This window comes from Gouania willdenowi, chromosome 1 (assembly GCF_900634775.1).
Source record: "Gouania willdenowi chromosome 1, fGouWil2.1, whole genome shotgun sequence".
Lineage (NCBI taxonomy): Eukaryota > Metazoa > Chordata > Actinopteri > Blenniiformes > Gobiesocidae > Gouania > Gouania willdenowi.
Window position 1 is genome coordinate 8,186,598 of NC_041044.1, and position 27,897 is coordinate 8,214,494.

Sequence of the window (27,897 nt, forward strand, 5' to 3'; positions counted from 1 at the left end):
ACACACACACACGCTTAAAATGTGGGGCCCACCTGTGAAACGACTTCTCACAACTTCCGTGTTTTATACCAGAAATACGCAGTCGTTGTGGAAACCTACTTCCTGTTGCAGTCTAGGGCAACGAGCAAGAGTTCTTGTAGCTTACCGGACTGTTCTTGTAATGCCCAAAAGCAGCTTTATCCATCGTTCCTGTTAACGGTGAAGCTAGACAAAAATGGGTTTAGGCTATTTGGTTGGATGAAGGACCAACTTTTACTATTAAATAGGGGAGTACACTTCACACCAGAAGACTACGTCTAGGGATCACTGTTCGCCGCTTGAAACTAGTCTGTTCCTCGCCTTTTTCCTTGGAATGATTACACCTCTAAAAAGGGAATCTGTCCATGAGTAGTGCCAAAAACGGAAGCCGTTCATTTTGGTAGGAGTCGATGTAAAAGGAAATGCAAAGAAAGCTTGATTATGCGCCGTCGCCGCCCACGAGTAAGAAATTCCACCTCCTTTAACATTAACGTTATGTCTTCATGGTGGAGTGGCGTGTTGTCTTCTTCAATCACTGGAACAGTCTGTCAATATTTTGCCACAGCTAAGTTAAAAGCTTAAACTGCTGTGCCTAATTCCCTGGCTGTGTTGTTGTGTAGCGGACACACTAATGATTTGTCATTCTCAGTAACAGTTAGCCTGATTGCTCTCTAACATCACTTAACTTGATACTTATTGACAAATTCTTCATTTTAAAATTTTTATCCTTTATCAAGTTTCTTCTACTTGTTGACGGAGTTTTCCCCGACTTGCCACGTCGGCAAAGCTAATTTTTGGCTAATCTGTGAGGGAAGTTTCTGATCCCGGCTTTCTGCCATGTTGACATTTTACCGGAAGTCCACATACACTACGATTTTGTATTTCCAGTTATGGTGAGAAAAGTCTATCATAAAGAATTTACACGGTCCGTCATCAACCCGGAAATCGTCATATTGGTGATACTCAGCAGGTAAACAAAGCGTACGCACACAAGTTAATCCCAAATTTTCAGAGGATATGGTGAATTATTGCCATGTTTTTGGCTTTACCAATACGTCAGACCTTGAAAAACGTGGAATTTTATAGACTTCCAAAAATTATAACAAATCAAGGAGAACAAAGTCAAAAATGAAAGCGGAAATGAGACGCGTGTGGCTAGCGAAGCTAATCCAGGATTTACAAGGCAACAATCTGAAAAACAGCCGAATTTGTTCGGCCCATTTCTTGTCAGGTAAGTGAGTTGTCGATAGCAGCGGCTCTTAAATAATTTTCTAGTGTGAATGTTGATGACTTGATTCTGCATCTCCTTCACCCATCCACACACCATGTGGTTATAGGCTAAACTTTTAAAAGATTTAAGGTGTTCCATTGTGTATGGGCTTGGTGAGAAAACCAGGTAGTTGACGATATCAGGATACATAATAGACGGAAGAATCTCTGGGTCGTCATTGATCCAAGACGAGGGAGCCAACTAGTATACACCTTTTCGCGGTGACATCATCATCTGGGACATTTACCTGAGCAACGCCCTTTTCCATTTTAAGAAGGGTTTACATTTGCCTGACAACTGCTATTTACACCATTTACCACGGACAACAGCAGATTAGAGCCAAAGGCCAAGCACCGACATGAAGTCAAGTTACATCTGGTTGGTTTAGAATCATGTTTTCGGGCTCCATGTAGTTCCATCTATGTTTGATAGCCTCAGTGCTTGGATCTATAATTTCTGTTTCTGGCCTTTTTCTGTCGATATTCTGTAAAAGTCTATCTTTTCCTTCAGTCAGGCGTGGTTATGACAGCCAAATACAGGTAAAAGCCAGTGAATTAGAATATTTAGAAAAACTTGATTTATTTCAGTAATTGCATTCAAAAGGTGTAACTTGTACATTATATTTATTCATTGCACACAGACTGATGCATTCAAATGTTTATTTCATTTAATTTTGATGATTTGAAGTGGCAACAAATGAAAATCCAAAATTCCGTGTGTCACAAAATTAGAATATTACTTAAGGCTGATACAAAAAAGGGATTTTTAGAAATGTTGGCCAACTGAAAAGTATGAAAATGAAAAATATGAGCATGTACAATACTCAGCTGTCCAAAAGGCGACCATCGACACATTGCACAAGGAGGGAAAGACACAAAAGGTTATTGCTGAAGAGGCTGGCTGTTCTCAGAGCTCTGTGTCCAAACACATTAATGGAGAGGCAAAGGGAAGGAACAACTGTGGTCAGAAAAAGTGTACAAGCAATAGGGATCACCGCGCCCTGGTCAGGATTGTGAAAAAAAACCCATTCAAGAATGTGGGGGAGATTCACAAGGAGTGGACAGCTGCTGGAGTCAGTGCTTCAAGATCCACCACCAAGAGACGCTTGAAAGACATGGGTTTCAACTGCCGCATACCTCGTGTCAAGCCACTGTTGACCAAGAAACAGCGCGAAAAGCGTCTCACCTGGGCTAAGGAAAAAAAGAGCTGGACTGCTGCTGAGTGGTCCAAAGTCATGTTTTCTGACGAAAGCAAATTTTGCATTTCCTTTGGAAATCGAGGTCCCAGAGTCTGGAGGAGGACAGGAGAGGCACAGGATCCACGTTGCCTGAAGTCTAGTGTAAAGTTTCCACCATCAGTGATGGTTTGGGGTGCCATGTCATCTGCTGGTGTCGGCCCACTCTGTTTCCTGAGATCCAGGGTCAACGCAGCCGTATACCAGCAAGTTTTAGAGCACTTCATGCTTACTGCTGCTGACCTGCTCTATGGAGATGGAGATTTCAAGTTCCAACAGGACTTGGCGCCTGCACACAGCGCAAAATCTACCCGTGCCTGGTTTACGGACCATGGTATTTCTGTTCTAAATTGGCCAGCCAACTCCCCTGACCTTAGCCCCATAGAAAATCTGTGGGGTATTGTGAAAAGGAAGATGCAGAATGCCAGACCCAAAAACGCAGAGGAGTTGAAGGCCACTATCAGGGCAACCTGGGCTCTCATAACACCCGAGCAGTGCCAGAAACTCATGGACTCCATGCCACGCCGCATTAACGCAGTAATTGAGGCAAAAGGAGCTCCAACCAAGTATTGAGTATTGTACATGCTCATATTTTTCATTTTCATACTTTTCAGTTGGCCAACATTTCTAAAAATCCCTTTTTTGTATCAGCCTTAAGTAATATTCTAATTTTGTGACACACGGAATTTTGGATTTTCATTTGTTGCCACTTCAAATCATCAAAATTAAATGAAATAAACATTTGAATGCATCAGTCTGTGTGCAATGAATAAATATAATGTACAAGTTACACCTTTTGAATGCAATTACTGAAATAAATCAAGTTTTTCTAAATATTCTAATTCACTGGCTTTTACCTGTACTACGCATGATTTGGGCATTATACGATAAAAATCAGCCAGACTGCAAAATCAGCGGTAAATACCACTCTTAAAATGGCGGCGCGCATTGCTAAGTAAAGTGCTGACATCACGCGAAAAGGTGTATGGATCTGCACCTCCAATAAAGCGTAACTTTTCCAAATATTGTGTCCTTTCCTGCGGACCAAGTCCTTTCCTGTATGCCTTTGGATCTATAACGCATTTTGAGGAGCTTTTCTGTGGTTTATCCATCGCAGCGTTTACCTCCGGGTGCTGCCAACATGGCCGCGTATCCGGGTTACTGCCCAGAACGTGACGTCGGTGAAAACCCTCTATACGTCACAAAATATAGTGTTGCAGGTTCAGGGCGGTATTTAATCAAATGCCTACGGTTTAAACCTGGTTTACCAAAGCCGTCTGTGACCAATGCTGGCTTTTCCCATTCCATCAAAAATTAAAAAAAAAAAAACTATTATTTGTTGAAAGATAAACATTAAATGGGGTCAAATTGACCACAAAGATAATAGCAGGGTGAAAACTAATACTAAATTACATTTCCTTCACTAAGACAAAAAATACATGTAGTGTCCAAATGACCACCAGTGAGACCTAGCCACGCCCATCATTCTCTACGTCTGCTTGATTTGGACGCCTGTGAATGATCCTGACCAGTAACAGACCAGTAACAGTTGATCTGAGAGTCCTGGCTTGATACGGTGGGTTAAAAAGACAGTTTTAACAGACCATACCATTCAAAGATCAGAGAGAGGATTCTGCATTAGAGTGTGTGTGTGTGTGTGTGTGTGTGTGTGTGTGTGTGTGTGTGTGTGTGTGTGTGTGTGTGTGTGTGTGTGTGTGTGTGTGTGTGTGTGTGTGTGTGTGTGTGTGTGATGATCAGGCCTGCAGAGGAAAGATTTAATTAGCAACCACAGAAGAGCCTGAAGAAGCAACTTTATTTTTGGGACGAGTTCAATCAGAATGAGATGCCTCTGATAAATCTGTGAAGATAAAAGCCAATTATTGTGCTCTCACTCCCAGCTTCCTGGCCTACATTTATTCTCATACAGATAAAAACCATGTGCTGATATAACTTTACTGTATGAACATGAAGTCAATGCTTTGCTCTGTGAAACAATCAGCATTTATACTAACGTTGGTCCTTTAGGAAACAGAACACACCGCTCTGCTCTGAGCAGGAAGTCCATGTTATTAACCCTTGTGTGGATGGTTGGAGTTTAAATAAGGCAACATTAACATCAAACTGGATGAGACTGAGTGGAATCGGTTCAAAGAAGTTTGTCTGAATTATCTTTTCTTAGTAAAAAAAAAAAAAAAAAATGGTTTAATTCAACATTGAGGTGTTCTGATTTCTACACATAAAATTATAAATTAGGGGGTGCAAATGGACAGGAAATTTCTAATAAATTTCCACGGAAACTCAAGCTCAGATATTTTGAGAATGTTAAAAAAATATAAACTTTTCATGGAAATATTTGGATTAGAACACAAATTGGGATTCAATTTAAATAACTGCTGCTGATATTTTAGGTAATGCTAAAATATATTTTCCCAACTGTATTTAAGGCCACCTTTCAATTCTGTAAACTCACCATTCTTTTTTTTCCCCATAAACTCATGGAAAATTTCAAACTTCGAAATTTCCCGAGTTTAAATGTATGTTCATATTTATGTTTGGATATGATGTTTAAAATTACTCCTATTTCACGTAAATTCCAATAAATACAGTAATTCCCATGAAACGTTTCTATTTTTGAATATTCCCAAAATTCCTGAGCTTAAGTTACCGTGGATATTAACGGAAAATGTTCCACCCTTTGCAACCCTAACCATAAAAGATAAAGTGAAAAAAAATGCTCATTAAAAAATAAAACCAAGACAAACACGAGGTAAAGTGACAGCTGTAACACAATGAGTACAAAAAGACTTATTTTTATTGAATCATTGCCTTTGTTGATGTTAAACTCACAGTCTTCCTATAGAATAAGTGTTTTACATTGCACAACGCCCACTTTAAACACACATGGGTCTGCTGCGAGGACACAAAAACCAAAAGTCCTGAAATCCACATCAAAGCACTGATTTTTAATTCTGCAGCTTCATAAACAAGTTTCTCTCTCTGTAGCTCCTCCCACTGCAGGAATGTTTCTCAGTGTTTCCTACACTCATGGTCCACGTCTCCTAAAGGACAAACATCTGTTCACAGTCACATCTTTCCCTTTTTGGTCCTTTATTGCAGCCTCAGCAGTACTGAGTGGAATATAGAGGCTGATGTCAAATTATTAATAATGCTGCAAAATGGGAAGCTCAGAAGTTCTTAAGAGTAGTTTTTATTCAAACTGGCCAGAAATTATTACCATTGATTGACAGAAGAGGGCCAGCACAACTTAACATTAGTGATGCACAAGATTATCGGCTGATATTGGCTTTTAAATTAATTATCGGACATCGGCCGACTGCAGGATCGGATATCGGCCAAAAATACAATATCGTGCATCTCTACTTCATATTAGGCCGGGGCAATATATCAAGATTTATTTCATACTTGTTTTAGGACTCACTGCTTTTACTACTGAGTGGTCCTAACCCACAAATTCCCCTAAACAAGCCACACTCAGACGTGCTGTCCCTTAGAGGAAAATAAGCTAAACGTAGCGCATATTGTGCAAATGTTTGTTAATAAATGTGCCTGTGTGACATTTTGCATCTGTAAATTGAACCCTTTAATCTGGTAAGACTTTATTGAGTTGAAAATATTGAGATTTAAATCATGTATAGACATTTAAAAAAAAATAATATTGAGATATTAATTATTTTGGTCCATATCGCCCAGCCCTACTTCACATTATGAAATTCAAGCCCATTTTCCCAGTACAACATAAGAGTCATGGACAGGAGTTTTTACTGGAAACTCAATAAATAACGTTGAAAAACATCAAAGGATCGACTGTGGAACTTCACAGAAAGACAAACGTCACTCAGACACGTCGAGTCCTCATCGTTTCATCGGTCTGACTCTGACGGTGTGTTCAGGTGCAAGACTGAAAACATCTTCCAGCATTAAACAACCTGGGCTTTGTTTCCAGCCTCAACATTTGTACAGTAGATACGAACGCTGCCTTTCAGGTGAGTTGTGTTGTGCAGTTTTCAGCAGCCACGTTGGCCTGAGGCACAAATACTTCCTGCTCATGTCTGAGTGTTAAAAAATGGAGATGTGGTGTGTTTGAAAGCGTCTGCAGGCTCTGAGGCTCAGATGCCTCTTGGCTGCATCTGAGTCTTTAATAGTGACGGTGATAGTGATCTCTGCTGCTGGCAGCACAACTGAGACGTTCAAAGACAAGTGAGGCATTCAAGTACCAAAGGGCGACACAGGGTTAGTCCTGCAGGGTCAGGTTCAGGGAAAACTTCACGTTCAGGTGTTTTCAGGGCTGTTGCCATGACAACATGGAGGAGTCTGAACTTTTTTTTTTGGAAAGCTGATTTAATTAAAGGATGCTAGGTTAGCATTTAAAGATAAAGAAAATCCCAGAACATTTGACAATTGTTTGAAAAGAAAAGTAATAAAGTCAAACTATTTGTACTAGGTTTAAATTAACTGAATTACACGTAGTGATTATAACACTTAAATCAGTGTTTTTCAACCTCAGGGTCATGTCCCCATGTGGGGTTACTCGGAATTCAAACAGAGTCACCTGAAATGTCTAGTAAATTACAATTATTATTGTTTTTTTTGGTTTGTTTTGTTTTTTTTACAATTTTTAAGTTGTTATTCTCTTTTAAATTAAAACACCAACATCAAATCTTGAACAAGTATATTCTATACTTTAACTTTCTGAAATATAAATCTAGTTAAAATAAAATACAGTAAAAAATGATTTGTGCTGGTGTATTCTGTATCTTGTCACTAATCCAGGTTAATCGCAACACAATATCACAAAAGATCAAAAACTAATTTGAGAAAAACAAAAAAAAAAACGTCTCTTGGGGTCGCTAGAAATTTGTGATATAAAAATGGGGTCATGACCTAATAAAAAAAGTGGGGGAACCACTGACTTAAATGATGTTATGGCCTTTACTTTAACTTTCAGCTCATCACACAATATTTCTCCTTTTTATTATTGTGTGCTTCTGAGTTACAGCATTACAATCAATGCCTCGTTTTGTTCGTGATATTATGCAATAATCATATGTTAAGAGCTACTCTGTCAGAGTTTCTTGTTATGAAAAATAAAAATAGATGCTCAAATGTAAGATGCGGTCATTTTGTTCTCAAATGTTACTGCAATGATCAAATGTTATTTTCAGTTTTATTGCTGTTATTTTTCCAGGAGATGTAGCCAAAGCCCTTACAGTTTGTAGGTAATGTAATGTAACACTAAGCCATGTCAGTAGGTGGCGCTATAACGCTGCTGTGTGACTGAAATACTGGTAGATTTCTGGTGTGACAGACTTTGCATGATTTGTAGCGCAGCTAAAAAAGTCTCATTGGTTTAGGCGATGGTGCATCATAACCAGACATTATTAATAATTAAGCACCAATAATTTGTTTCTACATTTTCACACTAAAAAAAACCCACTTTATTCTTAAAAGTCACGTGAACTCAAACTGTTTGTCAGTTGTTTTAGATCCGATAACTACATGATCACAGTTTGACTGATGTGGTAAATCAGTGGTTCCAAAACAGGGGTACGTGTAACCCTAGAAGTACAGGAGCACATTGCAGGGGGTACCCAGAAAAATGTAACAATTAATTTAAAAATAATCAGGAAATGTTCCTAGTTCCTTTTTAGGATATTATTTTGGACAAACCAACAGTACTACTGCTCAATAAAATAATATATTTTCTTGTTATTTATTGAAACAGGATTATTATATGCTGTAGAGGCCTTTTTATCAAACTTCTGACAATATTTAGTTACATTTTACAAATAAGACTGTATTTACTTAATATTGAAATAATCACAAAAAAATTGTAGTTTAGCTAAATTCCACTCATTGTTTTGAATTTGTAGATTCATTCTTAGGGAACCAATGTTTGAGACACATTTAGGGGTTTTAGAGAGCCCTCTGTTCCACAAATGAATAAGTATATGAAATTATGAAGAGGCTACTTTTGATATGAAGAGGGGCTACTAGTGATTTGCCCAAAATGCAAAGCGGGTACAAGGGACTAAAAATATAGGGAACCACTGGTGTAAATCAACTCACTGCTGCCCCCTAATGAATGCTGAGGGTATCACTATAATCAATGACATCATTTTGAGAGGAAATGATAATATTTCAGAGTGGTCTTTGTGTAGCTTGTGTTGTCAAACAGTTTTTAGCGTGACACTGATGTAAGCTAATGATCCATGTGGCTGTGATCCTCCAAACGGGACCATAAAAAAAGTCTTCTCTTCCGTCCTCTGATGTGTTGCTGATTCCTTAGAATCAAACGTGTTTTTAGGAAAAGAAAGTGAAGCTAGTGAAGCTGGTGAAGTCGCTCCAGTCTGAGTCGGGCTCTGTTTTTCTAGCCGAGTGATCAAAGAATACACGAACGGTTTGATTTCTGGCTGATTAAATCTCTGCTCTGATCGTCTTCCACTGGGGTAGAGAGACTCACACACTTTTCCTGCCAAAAAAAACCCTTCTTCTTCCTCACCCGTCCTTCATGATCACATGCAGAGATAATTTCCTAATGAGGAAACGCCTCCATCTCTCAGGGGAGCAGAGCCTCTCCCTCCTCGGCCCACAGGAGGTCCAGGGTCTCGGCCTGCCTCTGCTCCCTCTGGTGGATCCTCCGCAGGCGCAGGACATAGAGCAGGATGGCCAGCACCACCACCAGGATGCACAGCGAGAACAGGTGGTGGTTGTACACGAAGGACGAGCGCAGCCAGTTGGGATGGTTGGGGCGCAGCATTTCCTGCTGCAGGTCTCTGGAGACACACAGGAAGAATGTGAGCAGCACATATATGGGATCACAGTCTGCTGAGTCGTATTTAGAAAGATGCTGAGTCACCTGAGAGGCAGGAAGCGGGTTTTGAACAGGATGGCCCCAAGAGTCCACTGGACTTCTTTATCGTAAACGAGCTGAGCTGTTCTCAGGCTGGTGTAGTCGGAGGGAAAACGGAAACCAGAGTGGAGCACTTCATACATCCAGGCCGACTTAAAGCACTGATACCTGCAGAACAAACACCATCAGTGACGTCAGGAAAAATATATACTTTCCCTTTTAAATAAAACTAAATGATCTACACCTACAGATTCAGACACACAGATGTGTTTTATGCACCCTCGGCTTGACTGTAATAGTAAAACAAAAGGCTCTCATACATGAACAGTAGCTGCAGGAATGAGCGCCGTCTGCTGGGGAAATTTTGATTAAAGATTTTCATTCTCATTTCTACTGGTGAATGAAAATGAGACGTGAGAAACAAAACCAACATAAGATGTGAAAACTCATTTACACACAAACCAAATATTAGACTCAGTGGTTCTGAAACGTTCATGGGCGTTCCCCACTTTGAATAACTTAAACTTTCAACTCCCACCTGTGGCCATTTCCCCACAAATAATCCTGACAAATAACACATTTTCAAATTAATTGAACAAACTGAACAAGTAATGTCATATTTCATAGTAAATCAAAAACTAAATCAAACTAATCACCTGCATAAAAACGAATGTTTAAGTGCAGAAGCCAAAAATACAGGAAATACCATTGTTTGCAATCTGTGCCAAAAAACTTCAGAAAACCAAAAAAGACAATTCAGTTTCCAACACAGTCTAATAATTTAATGCTCTTTTATTTTCTGCTCCATTACAAGGTTATTCATTATTACTTTCTTTGTGTGTAGGTGTTGATTTTAGTGTTTATTGTTTTTATTATCAATGAAGAAAGGTGTACAAGAATATTGGCATGAAATGGAAAATGTCCTCCTGTTTGTCGCACCCCACCTGTCATTTCTTGATTCCCACCAGGGGGCGCACCACACACTTTGAGAAATTCCCAAACTTTTTCTGTTGCGCCCCCTTTGAAGAATGAAAAACTCTTAAGGCCCCACCCCCATCATTATGAAAAAAAAAAAGTATCTTTTTTGATAAAAAAAAAAAAAAAGTTTCTTTTTTGATAAAAAAAAAATAATAACTTAAAAATTTGGAATCACATATTTTAGAACAATAATAAAGCTCTTTTTTTTCTATTTTTCATGTTCAAGGTTCAGCAAGGCCATTCTCGCACCCCCACCCCCTGCAATGAGGTCAAAGGTCAAACCCCCTAGTTTGGGAACCACTGGACTAGGGGCTAAAAGTGGCCGTGGACCCGTTTTCAATGGGTCTCATTTTGCTTCAGCAAACAAAGGATCGAGCTTGTACTTTATTTTGAAGTGGGTCTGTTTTTAGTATGCATCATCAGTTACAGCTCTTACAGGTGCTCATAATAAAATAGATCAGTGGTTCCCAAACTGAGGGGTGCGTGACACATGACAGGGGGACGCGAGTGATGCGTGGGAACTGACTTACTGAACACTGAGCATGAAAAATAGAAAAGCATATTTTTGGTGCTTTGTCCTCAAAGAACTTTATTAATACTATTCTTAAAGTTAGTTTTGAAGAACAGTCACCATTTCTTTATAAATATTTTAATAACTGTTAAAAAATTTTTTACCAATTTTCTAAAATTGTTTTTGTGTAAATATTTCATTCTTTAAAGGGAGGCGCATCAAAAAAAACTTGAACCACTGTATGGAGGTAGATTTGTGTCTTTTTTATTCAATAAAAAATATTTCAAATTAAAAAAAAAAACAAAAAAAAAACACTTTAATAAAAAAAACAACAACTTTTTAACCAAAAGTTTACTGAAATCAAAAATAAACATTTTCAATCAAAGGAACAAGTGTTCAAAGGCAATTATTTGGGTGTATTTTTTTTATTTTTTTTATTGAATATCTACCTCCATACTGTAGAGAATTTCTTTAAAATCTATTTTTGTTTACCTACTTATCAAATAAAACCATGTTTTTGTATTGCATCTTTTCTTCTTGTCTGAGGTTTTAGATTAAAAACTACTTTGCTCTCAAAATGAGCTTTTGTCTGTAGCATCAGCATCTAAACAAATGTAATTTTATCATCACAGTATGAGATTCTGTTTATTATGTTAAACTTTTAACAGCAACATCTTTAAAAAATAATTGAAAAAAAACATTTTCACAGCTACTGTGAACATGCAGCAAATCTTTTAAAAAAAAATGCTGAATCATGATGAACCCACTTTAATCTGCTGATGTCGGCCTGCTGAGAGAAAAGCTGGTTGTCCAGGCGTTGTTTCAGAGTTGACCACTTGGTGGAGCAATAGTCCTGTTAAACAAACCAGAATCACAGTGTGTCAGAATAAATAAACTGGTGCAGGTTGCATGTGTATGTGTGATGTACCTTAGCTGCCTGGGTGTACCTCTGGCTGTCGTACCTCCCTCCGATCCTCAGCACGTCCTCCATACAATAATAAAACTCAGAGAAGCCGTAAAACTCACTGTTGCTGAAGTTGATGGGAGCCTGAAAACAAGGCGGTGCATTGATAAACGTCAGCTGTTCTAGTCATAGTAGTACACAGTTATACTGCACCACACACACTGGACCAGGGGTTCTCCACCTTTGGGTCAGGGCCCCATTTAGGGCCATGAGACACTGTGAGGCGGTCACTAAATGCTTTCAAGAAACGAAGAATATTTTTTACCAGTATTTTTACAATTTTTCTGCAACTACACCAAACTTGCCATATTTTAACCTATTTTCATCACTTTTTTTATGCCATATTTTGCTCCTTTTAATGCATTTTTGCTACATTACTCCAATTTCTGCCACTTCTCTATCAAATTTAAATGCCTTTTCTGCACATTTTTTCCACTTCTAAGACATCTTCGGCACTTATAAACTCTTTCCACCACTTTTCCACCTAAAGTCACATATGTTGATCCAGTATTGTCACTTTTAAACTCTTTTCACCATATTTCATGCTTATTTTTGCCATTTTAACCACATTCATGATTTGTCATGCCTATTATTTTGAAACTAATTATTCCTACTTTTTAAATTTCATTACCCCAACCCTCCCTCCCCTCATTTCTGCCACTGCCATTATTGACACTTTTTCCTTTCTGTTTTGGCCACTCTAATTTGCAACATTGAACCAATTTTTTTTTGGTCACTTTTGACCCATTTTATTTCTAATTAGAACAAGGATTTATATCTTTGAGTTTTACATCTTTATGACTATATATAGTCATAGTATATATACAGTATGACTATATACTATGGCACAAATAATATTAGACTTCCTGGATAACAGTGGATATTATTGAGATAAATAAATAAATGTAGTTATCACAGATTCATAGAACAATGGACCATCATTTTGCTGACTTTATGGATGGGCCCCAAAAATCTCTCCCCTTTATTCCCCCTCATAGATGGCCCTGTCTCCACATGACTGTTCTTCAATGTTCATGTCTGTGTTCAACTACCTTCAGCTAGAGTGGGGGTCCCCTGTCTCTAACACCTTTATTTTGGGGGTTGCGGGCTGATAAGGTTGAGAACCGCTGCACTAGACCTCCAGAATAAAAGCATGAGAGCCCCCACCTGGTAGACACCTCGGGGTGACATGGTGCCATTGTGGAGGCCCAGGAAGGGTCTGACCGCCGCCTGACACCGGGCCCAGTCGCCCTGACCACGGAGGTAAAGAGTGCGGTTGTCCCTAACCACCGTCTCCGAGAGGTCAAAGGGCAGGCAGGGGTCCAGGTACGGTTTGTTGTCACTCAGGCCAGTCTGTGCAGTGAAAAACCTGAAGAAGAAAAATGGTTTTCTGAGCGGGATACAAACTATGTTCTCAACCCTGATCAACAAATAATCCAGTTTACTTTTCTGTGACAGTAGTCTTTGGGTTTTATTGTGAAGTCCACAAATGTACAAGCAGGAAGAAAAAAAGCTTGAGTAACCAAAAAACAACACTGTTGCTGCAGAAAAAGCAGCAAGAAAGGAACGCAGGCAGAGAATTGATGGCTGTTCATGTGTAAATTGGTGAGATATTAATTTATGGGAGAATGAATGGACACTGATCAGTTTCACTTTATGAAGACAGAGCTTGTCTGTGGTTCAGATGCTGCGTTCATACAGCTCAGCCTACATGATAAGGTGGACAATATTTGTATTATCTTACAGGACTGAGGCTATAAGTGTCACCACAGAAAACATGAATGAACATATCGTCGAACGTTTCCTCTCCTGCACAGTCCTTTTTTATTATCTTGATATCATGTTTCTTCATATGAGTATAAATAAAATACAAGGTAGTAAGGATTAATGCACAAAGTAACAATAAGCACCAGCTCAGATATTAGGAGGCGGGGCTTTATACTGGATCAGCACTGGTGTGTGTTGCACCTGTTCTTGGTCACTGTGTTGTTGACCAGCAGGTCCTCGTAGCGCTGCCTGGCCATGTTCCCTCCAAAGCCCAAAAAAGTGGTGACATACACTCTGTACACATGTTGTGTGTGTTCGACGTCGCAGCCCAGATTAAACTCTGCCAGGACGCTCTTCCCCGCCTCTTCCTGAAGGACACACACGCACGCTTCACTTTAACACAGACTCCACTCCGCTCCCTGCGGCCTCGCTCTTACCTCCTGTAAGGAGCTGAACGTGATGGCGCTCGGCACCTCATAGGCAATCTGTAACGAGGCTCCACCCATGTCCATGATGCCGACTGTGCGCCGCCTGCTGATTGGCTGCTGGCTCTGTGTCCCAGTGGTCACCTCAACTGTAGCATCCTCTGTTAGATAATTAAAACACATAGCACAGGTTACACCCAGGATGAGAAAGAAACATGGAAGTGAAACCTCAGATGAACGTAAACCAGTGCTCCCCAACCTTTCTTGGATTGTGACCCCAATTTAATATAACAAAGTTCTGGTGACCCCAAAAACATTTTTCTTCCTTCGAGAATTAGTTTTTGTTTAAATCACGTTTGATATCCTGTGTTATAAACACAGAGCAGCAGGATTAGTGATTTAAACAAAACAAAAAACATTTATATTATATTAATTCATTTATAATTTATTACATTTTTATCATATTATTATTTGTTATATATATTAATCTTTTATCTTATATATTATTATATTTTAGATTCATATTTAAGAAAGTGAAAATGTAAAATACAATTTTTTTTAAATATTGTGTCGTTTTACTCAGTAACTTTTTTTTAATCAATTAATAAACATTCCAGGCGACCCCACATGGCGTCACGACCCTAAGGTTGAAAAACACTGATGTAATGCATCCATTTGATGTGGATTTATAATTTCACTCTCACCTTCATCAGCGTGTTCAAAGCGACCCAGGACAAAGTTGATGCCAATCCATGCGTAAACTCCTACGCGTGTCATGTGACACACAAACACAAACACAGCTGGTTGTCAGAGATCATTCGTCTTTCACTAGAATTATTTCATTCCAACGAGTCAGCACTTTTACCTTCTTGTTTTCCAGAGATCACTTCTGCATGTGAGCCAGAAAACAGAAAATCAAAGTCGAGAGGAACGTCAGTGACCAGGTCCTCCAGGATGGCAGACTGTTGGCTGGAGACAGCAGAGCTTTTCAGCATCTCAGACTGACCAAAAATCTGTCCCTTCATGTAATTCAGTATAATCATATATAATATATAATCATATACTATTCAGTAAAGAGCAAGTCAGAAGTCTTAACTGTTGTTAATAAAACTAGGAAAAGGCAGAAAAGTTGAGGTTTACTACAGATGTTGAAAAAAAAGTGTTAACCCTCCTATTATCCATGGGGTCAATTTGACCCTCAGGGTTCTCTCCAGCACTGTTGAGCGTAGGGGCCTCGACCTTGTAATTTTTTTGCCCTATGGAGTGATTACACTCCTGTGTTCAGGCTTGAAGAAGACATCGGCTTCATTCTGTTCTGTTTTTTTCGACCCGATTAAAGCTCTACTGTGTGCATCCTCCGCACGCGCACGTGAGTGTGCGTGTTTCAATATTACTGCAGATCCCACATAATACCTCATTTAATTTTGAAAAGCACATCTTGGAATCAGTCTTTTGAATAAAATGTTATTTCTTGTCTCTACAGTGTGTAGTATTTATTAGTAGAGGACCTACACCAAGGATGAACAACTCTTTACTCAGCACTCAGAAAAACAGAAGTAAACAGCATTTTCTAGCATGTTGGGATGATGTACTGAAGGGGGAGTGTTCATCGGCGTGTCAGACAGGCTAATAGGAGACAGAGGCAAAATCGAAGCGTCATAAACTGTGTGCTACAGAGGGACATTACTTTTAAGTTTTTTTGATATTTGCTGCATTTTCCAAACAATTTTCGGTAGCATAGTTATTTGAGTATTAGGGATGTAACAAATAATCGTAAGGCATATAAAAATCGATTCATAGGTATCACGGTTGATATCAATTTTCTGAAAATTGAATCGCAGTACTTTTTTTAACCTATATATTTATCATTCTCTTGTTCAAATGCTGAGGCTGCGGGCGCAATCTGCTACTACTTTCTTTCTGGCTGCCTTCTACTCTTAAATATGTTCATAAAAGATTCCTTACCCCTTTAGCACTGAAAGAATATCTGTAATAATAAGTGAATATCTGTAAAAGTCACATTTTTCTATTAGCTCTGTCTGCTGGCATAGCATCTCTTCTTCACTGCTAGATTAGCTGCATGCCAACTGACCTCTGCTGGTCCAAACAAATATCTGACGTAAATACAATGCAATGACTGTTAGGCACAAAATACATTTTCAGTTGCACTTTTAAAAAGAAAAAGAACTATTATGCAGTTTTGCATTGTTTACTATAGAACCAGAATTTCAATTAATAGGCTTCTTCATTTGTATTATTCCTTTATTTATTTCATTCAAGATTTATATTTAGTTAAATTGGATTGTTTTGAATAGTTAATCAAGGGATTCGTTTGACAATGAAAAATAAAAGGAAAATAGTACAGTATTTTCTAGTTTTTTCCCCCCAAAAAATAGGAATATTTTTCAATCATCATTTGTCTACATTCCCATTTTGTAAAATAAACCGTGAGAGAATCGTATTGTGAACCCAGTATCATGAATCAAATCGTATCGGGAGTTGAGTGAATCGTTACATCCCTATTGAGTATGCTATAGAATGGTACTATGTGCCTGGTAGTGTCACCAATATCAATTAATGTGGTTCATTCAGTGAGAGCCATGAATGTGCACCCCAAATTAGAAGTGATTTGGATGAAACATTTTCAAGATACACTAACTGAAAGTTTGACCTGATGGCGGTGCAGGAAAGGTCATATCATCACCACAACCAATAGGGTTAATACTCTTATGGTTATTAATGTGGGAATTTGAGAAGATTTGGATGAAAACTATTCAAGATAAATTAATTCTATTTTAAAAGTTTGGCCTGATGGTGGCGCTAGAGAAAAGGGCATGGTTTCATTATCAAGAGGTTATTTATGTATTCAACCTATAAACAAAGTGCCTGACACCAAAACTTAGTAAAAAAAATTCTGAAAATCATTTTCTGGAGGCAAATATCCCTGAGGTCAGATTGACCCCAAGAGTAAAATGTGTTAGTAATATCTGAAGACAATAGGAGGGTTAAGTGGCATTGGAGGGATTGGACACACGTGGCCATGTGTTCACCTGTCAGACAGCAGGCGCATGCCGGCGGTGCACAGGATGTAGAGTGGAGTCTCCTTGTGTTTGCTCTGAGGGATGTGAGCAGCAGCAAAGCTGAGCAGAGGATGGAGGTAGTTGCTGGCCTGAGTTGGACTGTTCGCCAAGGTGGAGATTCCTGAGAAGAACAAATGAAATAAGTATGAAAAAGAAACAACATTTTTGAAGCCATTCGGGCGGGGGGAATAAATAAATGGATAAATAATCTTGAGAAACACAGAAACTGGCAAGTTCAGTTTATTAGTTTTTTATTCACGTACATCCTTTTTGAAAATGTGTCACAAAAACACAGTGGATCAATGAATGGACACACATTTTACTAAGGCTAAAGACTTTTAAATTACTTACTTGCATTATTAAACTACAGTAATGTGTGATGAAAGAATAGTCAGAGCAGCACCGCCCCCACAGCACTGCACAGTTCCACATGGAGCTGTCAATCAATGCTCACTGAGGGCTGAGAGGAGGAAACCTAGTCCCTCCTTCCATCTTTTATAGGAGGGGCGTGACCAACAGTGACTGTTAGTGATGTCACTTATCCAAAAAGACGTCACTGATCTAATGTCAGCCAATAGCAAAATTCAATTGTAATAGCCATCGTTCAACCCACAGAGGGCAGTCACTGCCATTTTAAAACTAATAAACTACATTTAAATACTCAGAATAATATCTGACGAGTGGGACTAGGATCAATAAACTACATTACGTCATACCTAATAATACATGTAATCGGCAGAAAAAAGTGATTTTAGGGTGTTATTACACTTTAATGTGAAACCTCAGGGGCCGGTACTACGAAGCTGGATTTCCTTCTATAGCACCAACTTCCAGTATTTATTTGGTGTGTTCTGTACTGCGACGCTGGGTAACTTCTCACCGGGGTAAATCCCCATGGTAACTTAGGCTGAATGGCTAACCTGGTCAGGAGTAGGTTAAGTGCTAGGATAAGATTCCAGCCAGGATAAGGCCCCACCTCCTGACAATCAGTTTCTCTTCCTTTCTTCCTGCTTTTGCTGCAGCAACAGTGTTGTTTTTAGTATGAATTTTTATTCAATAAAATTATTTTTATTTTAATTCTTCATATTTTTAAAGAATTATTCCTCAATTGTAACAAAAGTTGGTCTTCACGGTTTCTCTGATTAGTCTGACACTGCAATCTCCACCTGTTTCATATGAGTGTGAACGTAGCTTGGCAGAAATCACCTGGCTACAGTGAACGTGTTTATAACCAGCTTCATAGTACAGCTGCTCTATGGTGGAGAATGTTTGGTTAGGTGAAGCTAACGGAAAGATATCCAGGATGAATGTATCCAGCTTTGTAGTACAGGCCCATGATGTCTGATTACTATAAACACACCGTTTAGATAAAAGCTGACCTTTGCCTATGTGATGACCTGTTGTTTCGATCAATTGGGATAAAAGTGTGACAAATCAACGCACCAAGACCAAGTCCCTAAGACTGTTTAATTACTCAAATGTGTAATATATAGAAAATGGCTTATCGTCCCAATGCTTTCTGAGGTAGATCCAAATGTATTGACTGTGTTTTCGTGAAAGGCCATAAAACTTCAGAGTTGACTTCTGCAAGACAACAAGCTTAATAAGACTTGTTACATCATGCCAGGGTTCAAAGTGCCATGAAATCTTTAACAGCTGCTCTAATAAACAAAGTAATCTAATCACTCACTGAGATTAAGCTGAGCCATCAGACCTGAAATGTCCTCAAAAGTCATTGAATAATCAAGTATTGATTATTGAGTCTTCAGTTGGACTTGATCTAAAATTGAGAAAATAATTTTGTTCGGGCAAAATATGCGCAAATTATTAACGAGTAAAGTTTTCTAGCTAGCTATGAAAACGTGAAATGGTGCATATCTCGGTCAAATTAAAAGCTAACAACACCAAATCTGAGATCCTTAGTTGGCATGTGACTGTGAGGAAATGCGCCAAATTTGAATAATATAGGCCACTAGGGGGCGCTACAAAAAACGAATATTTATATCTCTTAAATGGCAAGACCAATATTTACCATATTTGGAGGGTATGATCTTGCGTCCCTCCTGAGGCGATATCTCAAAGGTATTCGCGATTGGTCAAAGTTGGCGTGGCTTATTACATCATAACACAAATAAACAAACATTTATTTCTGCTGAACTATTATGTTGAGGGCAGTGAAATTTACAGGGTAGATATAGAAGACCACACAAACCACCCATACCAAAAATTGCACCACTAGGTGGCGCTATATTTCCAAAAACATTTTGGCCTTTAACTTTCACATTTTAATTCACATCTTCAAAAACTTCATATTCCATAGTTCCCTATATAGAGGCACATCTTCTAACATAGGCCACGCCCACTTCCTTGGCATATTGCTTTTTGTAAGTCATTACATATCAAAAACCTACTTTTTCGAATTACTCCTTGGGGTTTTGTCTACTCGGCATAAAACTTTTCACGTAGAGTCTTCAGTTGGACCTGATCTAAAGTTGATAAAATAATTTTGTTGGCTCAAAATATGCGTGAATAATTACTGAGTAAAGTTTTCTAGCTAGCTATAAAAATGCATAACTGTTGCATATCTCTGTCAAAATAAATGCTAACAACACCAAATCTGAGATCCTTTGTTGACATGTGACTGTAAGGGTATAAGCAAAATTTTAAGAATTTACACCACTAGGGGGCGCTGCAAATATGGGAAATGTATATCTCATAAATGGCATGACCAATTTTTACCAATTTTAGTGGGTATGACCTTGGGACGCTATTGGGGCCATACCTCGAAGTTAATTGCGATTGGTCAAAGTGGGTGTGGCTTATTACAACATAACACAAAAATAAACAAACCTTTATATCAGCTGAAATATTATGTTAAGGGCTGTGAAATTTACAGGGTACATATATAAGAGCACACAGATCACTCACACCAAAAAGTGTACCACAAGTTGGCGCTATAATGGGTGCAAATGCATTTTGGCCTGTAACTTTCACATTGTAAATCACATCTCCCAAAACTTCATATCCACCTGTTCACAGCAAATGGCACATTGGCCTGTGTCCTGACGCTCGCCACGTGACGTACTTCCACGAACTCCGCAAAACCTGGGGGCCGAGTCGCGCGGGAAGGCTTGGCCCCCTTTCATAACTGTGTGCAGTTCTAGTTAGTACTTGTGTATTTCTAAATCAGTAATTTCACTTGTCCTTACGTATGTTTTTAAAAAAGTTAAGTAATTCAATACATTTCTACACCCAACCGCACTGAGTAAACTATTATTTTTTGTTTTAAAATGATCAACAAACATTATGAAACTACAAAAAATGAAATGACCAGACAACAATAAAATGCATCACATCATAGCCGAGCAACCAGATTAAACGTTATGCACCGTGCTAAAACAGCATTAAATGGAGGTTATTTTCTCAGAGCATCGACAGAAGAAGAATTAGCCTAGCTTATACTGCTGCTTATGTGGACCAAAGTGAAGCATGGACGGTATAGGAGAGTCCAGAGAAAACACCACAGGAAAGAGAGGATGATGATGATGCAAATCCCTGGCCACATCTATTTGCATTTAAAAATAGGAAAAGCAACAATATCATAATGCAATGTAAACTTTGACTACCTTTTTAAGTTTATACATGAGATGTTTACTGTATGCAAGGGAACTGTGGCAAGACTTATTACCAAAAATAAACATTAATATAGGAACTTTTACTTTAAGTACCATTTAATTGAGCTAATTTTACTTGTACTTGAGTATTCTATGTCTGACTTACTTCTACTTGAGTACAATTTCAATCAAGTAACAGTACTTCTATGTAGAACCAGCTCCCAGTCTTAGTACGGGAGGCTGCTTTCCTCTCCATCTTTAGGGCTAAACTCAAACTTATACCATATAATAGCGTTAGCCGTTAACCTAACCACTAGGAACAAAGCCTTAAACCTAATAAACCTAAAAATAGGACCTGAAAACTAAGATTATATAGTAGAACACCAACATTATATTCAAACACAATCCACCATCTACACATAGCTCTAATGGGATGCAATGGGATGATGTCCAGTCAGATACAGTTGTGCCGGGTTGTAGACAACCCCCCACTTCTGTCACTCGTTGCATAACCCATCATACTGCTCACATTGCTTCACACCATTTACACTGATGTCCACCCCATATATCATTATATGCGACCAATACAAGACGAAAACTTGTCTGTAATGGTAGCATTTCAGAGCATGGAGGATTCTGCAAGACGTTTAATGTTAACCCAACCACTAGGAATGAGTGTATCATATAGTTTTTCCTGCAGTTTGTGCCTTCTCCTCGCCCTCTTTTTAGTTTCAGGTGTCTTGATGCTAAAGCTGGCGGTTCCTGATCAATGGTTCGTTGCTAAACTACTCTGGGACACTCGAATGGACTATCATTCTATCCTATTCTGTTTGCCCTGTTGTTCACTAACCCAACCAGTGGAAGCAGATGGCTGCCACCTCTGAACCTGGTTCCGCTGGAGATTTCTTCCTATAAAAAAGAAGGAGTTTCTTCTTCCCACTGTCGCTAAATGCTTATTTATATGAATCTTGTTGGGTTCTTTCTTTCTTACTATGGACTATATTTTGTTAAGCGCTTTGAGATTACTTTGTTGTAATATGCGCTATATAAATAAAGTTGAATTGAATCGAATTGAGTAGGACATATCAATACTCTTTACACCGCTGACTGTTGGCAACCAAAGTCAACTTAAAACAATAAATCATGACAGAAATAAATACTGTAGAAATTGATTATTAACTTAACCTTTTCAAAGCTGAGCCTGAACGCATATTTTGTTTTGCAATTGTGTGTTTTCAAATCGGAAAACCAGAGAGAGTAGATAACAGTAAGGTGTGTGTGATGGTGTGTGGCATGTGTGTTGGCTTTAATTACTGGCAATAATAAGTTAAGTAATAGTATAATTATACTAGACAATAATACTTTTTGGTCAGTAATAGTGTGACATGTACTAATGTACAAATAGAGTGACTCTTTTATTGAGAGTGGAGAGGGGCAGGGTCAAGCTGACTAAAAACTATGTTACAAAAACAATAAGTAGTGAAATCAATACTTGTAGTTTATGTTTTAAAAAATGTACATTATGTTTGCTTTGCTTACAAAAAAACAGGAACTCACCTGGTTTGATCTTTTTCACGACGGGCTTGTGGTCGCGGTCCCTCATCTGCCTGATGTCCAGCAAAGTGTGGGGGTTCCCATTGTGGGGGGGCCAGTAGTACACAAACACTCTGGATCCGCTGCTGCCACAGTCCACCACGATGCCATAATTCAGAGCCGCGTTAAGGACGTCAGTGGCTTCCATGGACTCTGCGATAGAGAGATATCTGCAACAAAAACACGTTAGGAAACCAAGGAGATGAACACAATTTGCATGTCACAAGGCGATATATCCTGATACAAAAGAATACGCTATTGCAATGTCAATAATTACAAATTTCACCTCTACAAGTACAAAATGGTATGAAATTAAAAATATATATATTTTAACTTGCAAGAACAAGTAAATGGTAACCAACTGTAATTCAAGTATCAATATAAAAAACAAGTGGTATGTTTATCAAACTGTCAAATTACATTTTTCAAAGAAGTTTAACTTTTGCTGCTAAAACAACCCAGTATGTTTTATGAAAATAAAGTACAACCAACTTCCAAACTAAAATACATTGAGTGGTGAGGTAGTTTAACGAGGTCTGACACTAGTGACTGGGCGTCACTAGGTGCTATATATGCATATGTTAGTGCAATTAAATACATTTTTTTATAAAAAAAATAAATTAAAAAATTAAAAAAAACATGATTAAACAAATCTATTTAGACATTTTTTGGATTGATACAATAATTGCGTAGTGAAATATTGCAATGTATCACCAAATTGATTTTTTCTTACACCCTTCGTGCTGACTTAGTTCAAATGTAAGGCCAATTTAATCCTGCATGGTGTGTCTTATACTGCTGTTCTGACCATTAAAACATCATCTTCTTGTGCTGATAGAAACCAGTGTTGGTTTGATACTTACTAACATGTGAACAACATTCAGATGGAAGTGTTTTACTTCTGACATAACCTGTCCTTTATATGGGAACACCTGCGGTGACTCTCACCAAACTCACAGGAGGCTGAGACCAGTCTGGCAGCAGTTCTCAGAAACCTGGTTATCTATGAGCACATTTTCTAAAGAATGTTCAGCCTTTACGACCCACGAGCTTTAAAGAGCCTTGGTTCCTTGATATCCAATTATCCTGCCTTGGATTACCAAAAAAAAGGGCGGGTATACACAAACTGTACACTCAAAGTACTGAAAGTAAAGTATCAAAAACTTATCCTCCATACAGACTTTTCAATTTAAAACAAGTAGTTTTATCAGGATTTTACAGCAACTCATTGAAGTGTCTTTTAGTTATTAATTCTTCACAATCTGAGATAACGGGTACAAGCAGTAGGGTCTCCAAATTTCCATGAAAAACAGACGAAAAAAAATCAGAATTCATGTTACAATCTAAAATGTAAAAAGCAATCTGTCCGCTTTTTTTTTTTTTTTTTAATTTCTCTTAACACACTATTGATTGACTGAATGTCTAGACTGGGACAAAAGACAAATATGTCTATTTCCACCCACAATCACTTGACTAGTGATCATGTTATCCTGTGACTGAAAATGAATGCAGAGCTTCATCTGAAGTGTGTTTTTAATGTATTGTGATGAACAAGCGCTTCAGATTATTATGACTGCATTTAAATCTAAAAAGGCACTGGTACAAAGACACTGTTGGCTAATGTTGTATTAGTTCAACTGGTGATCATTTTACCAGATGCCACATCAGGACAAAAGCATTGCACCTCCAATCACACGACTGTGAGGGATTTTGTGCCAAACTGAAAGTAATTTGCCGGTTGGCGGTTATTAAAGGTTTCACAAATACTGCTTTGGGATCATATCACACATTTCCATGGGATTTTTCGTGTTAAACAGGTGCTGAGGGACTAGCACTGTGGCTAACGTCACTCTTTCAACAAAATCTCACGTTATTTCAGCATAAACATTAACTTAAACTATCTGAAGCATATGAAATGTAAAATTAATAACTGCAGTAGGGCTGTCAAATACAAACAAAAGTATCGTAAACCATTTACATTTGCAAAAGTATCAATATATCGATATACTTCCCACCAACCCTTCCCTACCTATTATTGACTTGTTAACATAGTTAAACTTTCTTTTTGCACAACTCTTTCTTATTATTTTTATTATTATTATTATTATTATTTAACCTGTGGTCCTATTAAATATTACATGTTGTAATTGGGGGTATTTTTTGATTTTTTTCTTGTTAATGAAAATGTATCTATTATATTTTGTGGTCCTTTTAAAAAAAATGGTATCGGTATCGAGGTGAAAATGTTAGTACCGTGACAACCCTAAACAGTAGTTTACTTTTTGGGCCTATACAACAAAGCTAGATTTTCCCGTTATCACGCTAACTTCCAGGATTTAATCAGCGTGTGTTGGATGACATTGCTGGCTAACGTCTTACAGAGCTAAATCACCATGGTAATTTAGGCTGTTCTGGATAAAATTTGAGCGAGTACAAAAGCCCCGCATCCTGACCAATCAGCTTTCTTAGAACACGAGCTGTCCAAAAAAAGGAGGATCATTGTGAACACGTCTCTGTGAAGATCTGATGTGGCGCCGACAGGAGAAAGAATATTTAAACATTGATGCAATCCTTTCATTTACCCATGACATCCTATAGGAAACAGACATTTTTATCTGATGGACTGATAAAGTAAAATAACTCAGCTGATAAAGCCTTTTCCGTGATTGGTCTGACGCTGTAATCTCCTCCTCTGTTACAAGAGCGCGCACATAGCCAGGCTGAAATCAACTCGCTTAACTTAGCGAGTTGTAATCGAGATTCATAGGACAGCTTCTGTCTGGCGAAGAATGTTTGGTTAGGTGAAGCCACCTAACGGCAATAAATCCAGGATATAATTATCTAGCCTCATAGTACAGGCCCTTATAGCCCTATTTAGCATGTTTGGTACAATTTCAGAATGTTTGACAGCCAGTAAAGTCATTTAAATAGGTAAAGATGATGAAAGTGTAAAGTGATGTGAACATGACGCCCAAATGAATAAATCCTGAAACAGAATTTGGAAAATTTCTAAATGCAAAATCTGACGCCCTAAAGCAGGAGAGAGCCTTTCCTATGGTCTGTTGTGGGCATCTTTAAATATCACCTTCGATATAGTGCTAATTAAAAAATACAGTAGAAGCAAAAAGCATCATTATACTGAAAGTGCCAAAAAGGTCTGTGTTTGTTCATGTGGATTTGTTGGGTTTTTAATTTTTTCTTACAAATGTTATACTTTGATAGCGCTTCGAGATGACCTTTGTTGTATCTTGCGATATACAAATAAAGTTGAATTTAATTGAATTTAATTGAATTGCGTATCGCTGCAACTCACACTTACGTACATTTAACACACATGAACATCTAGTCACTTTACTCCTTGACTCACTTGTTGATTTGGACTCCGGGCCCTCGCCGGGGGCCCCACAGCTGCCTCTGGTAGGTTCCCAGGAGAAGGAGGACAGAGGTGATGAAGAGGAGCAGCAGCAGGAGCAGCCTCTGGCGGGGAGCACAGCCGAGCGACAGCAGGGACACGCTGCAGTACCATGATGGCGGCAGGCAGGAGAAGGTGATCCTGAGCAGAGAGAACACACTCATCAGCTCTTTAAATCACACAACATCCATTCTTTAAGCAAGTATTTGGTTTGGATGCCTTTTATCAAAAACACATTTAGATTAATGTGACTAAATATACATTTCCAATTCTTACCAACGAGTTCAGTGTTTATTGGCACTATTTTTACCCAAATAAAATGATTTTTACCAATGAAATATTGCAGCAGAATAAGTTATTTTTGGCTGGAAAGCTGCAAAAAATATCTACAAAATAATAGATAAAAGTGGTTAATGTCCCAGAGTGCGAAATGACTCGTCGATGTAGTGAATCTTCTGCAGAAGTGTCATCAAGGTCTTACCGTGCCATGTGTCCAAATCAGCATAAGCACCGTCGTCACCTCATGGTGCCTGAAATGTGATCCCAATCCAGTGCTGACTTCTTTCTTCACGTTTCTCCTGCTTGGAGAAAATGAAAGAGAAAGCTCTGAACTGTGTTAAAATGATTTACTGTCCTTTCATCATACTTTCAGACAATCACAGGCTGCAATTACAGAAATAAACTACTGGTTTGCCAAAAAAATAAAAAAGTATGTCTGGTTTCTGATACCTTGAATTTAAAGTGATATCCAAGTACAATTTGGTGTCTTCTGTTTATTCAACTAAAAATGGGTAAAAAAAAAAAAGAATATGACATTGTGCTTGTAAATTAGTAGCACATTATAACTGGTCACACAAATAATACACCATAAGGCACTAAAACGTAAGTTAATTTAACAAATGCTGAACATTGAGGCAACATTTTACATAAATCTTTGCAATAATAATATATGTATTTCAGATTATTTCTGGGTCACTCCCACTATCCACAGGGACTAATTGTGGTAATAGACACAATTTATATCCACCTGCATTTGCATATTTGTAAGATGTAAATAATACCAATCCCTGATTATGAATGACCAATAAGAATATACTTCAAATAGAGACGAAAATAGTTTTAAAAAATGCTTTTTAATTAAAATAACCAAAACTGGAAATATTTTCCAATGTAAAGAAAAGGTTAAAACTACTTTACATCATTATGACAAATACATCATGATGTCAACTCAAAACCTCTCAATACAGCCTCTCTAAATAATCCTTTCCCATTCAATGGATTATATATTGGACAACAACAACATGTATATTGATATATTGAAATATTGAATATTGCTCTGCAAGTTTAAAGTTCAGTGATCAGCAGGAACACCATTGACTACTGCCTCCTGTGTGGATGTTACTTTGTTCAACATTAACACTGTTAAAGGCCTGGTAGCAGTCATTAGTCCCACAGAACAATATAGAAATCGTCTTTGAACTACATCTGCAGCTAAAGCCCTAGACTGGACCCTAAATACTCCGTTACGAACCGGCTAACGGTGCGTTCAAGAACAGTATGATATCCAGCTCCTCGCCCGGACTGTAGTAACTCACCTAAACGAAGCTCCGCTCCGCCATGACACTGAGAATGTCAATAAAACGTCGTGACTTGAGTAAAAACCTTTATACACTCGCTGAAACAGACGTGTTGGCTTTTAAATGGACAAGATTTACAGAAAGGGGGACGTGAACCAAGTACAGCTCCTACTTCCGCTCGTTCTCAGGCTACGTCACCTGTTACGTAACAGCACGAGAGTCATTGCTACTTTCAAAGACTGTAGGAAAAGGTAACGCTTTTTAAGACGGTTAAAATGTTCCCAATGTTTGATTTAGATTTTTACTCTGCGGGCATGGAGGTAGATTTGTGTCTTTATTATTAAAAAATAATGATAATAAATAAATAAATAAATAAATAAAGTTTACTTCAATCAAAAATAAATATTTTCAATCAAAGAAAAAGTGTTCAAATAAAAAAAAGAAGAGACAAATAGTATGTGAGTATGGGAGACCGTTTAGGAAAAAACTCAGTGAAAATGAAAAAAAAAACACAACGAAAACCATGGGTTTACACATTAGAAGGCGCACTTGTACATTGAAATCCTTTTTTTATTGTCTTTTT

General features: G+C 38.2%; 1 protein-coding gene across 2 annotated transcripts; it reads right to left on the minus strand.

Moving 5' to 3' along the window:
* Positions 1-5,316: 5,316 nt before the first annotated feature.
* On the minus strand, positions 5,317-27,502 carry LOC114465892 (ectonucleoside triphosphate diphosphohydrolase 7-like). Of its 2 annotated transcripts, none has more exons than XM_028451223.1 (14): positions 27,333-27,502; positions 26,219-26,315; positions 25,693-25,878; positions 22,290-22,495; positions 17,089-17,239; positions 14,904-15,007; positions 14,743-14,802; positions 14,051-14,199; positions 13,815-13,981; positions 13,014-13,215; positions 11,811-11,930; positions 11,650-11,735; positions 9,400-9,561; positions 5,317-9,316 (listed from the first exon to the last, which is right to left on the minus strand). In XM_028451223.1, the coding sequence occupies exons 2-14, from the start codon at positions 26,224-26,226 to the stop codon at positions 9,100-9,102; spliced, it is 1,818 nt and encodes a 605-aa protein (XP_028307024.1). In that variant the 5' UTR covers positions 26,227-26,315; positions 27,333-27,502; the 3' UTR covers positions 5,317-9,099. The 2 variants fall into 2 exon arrangements, with proteins under 2 accessions (XP_028307024.1, XP_028307033.1); XM_028451232.1 differs by having other exon boundaries at positions 26,219-26,318.
* Between the last annotated feature and the right edge of the window lie 395 nt (positions 27,503-27,897).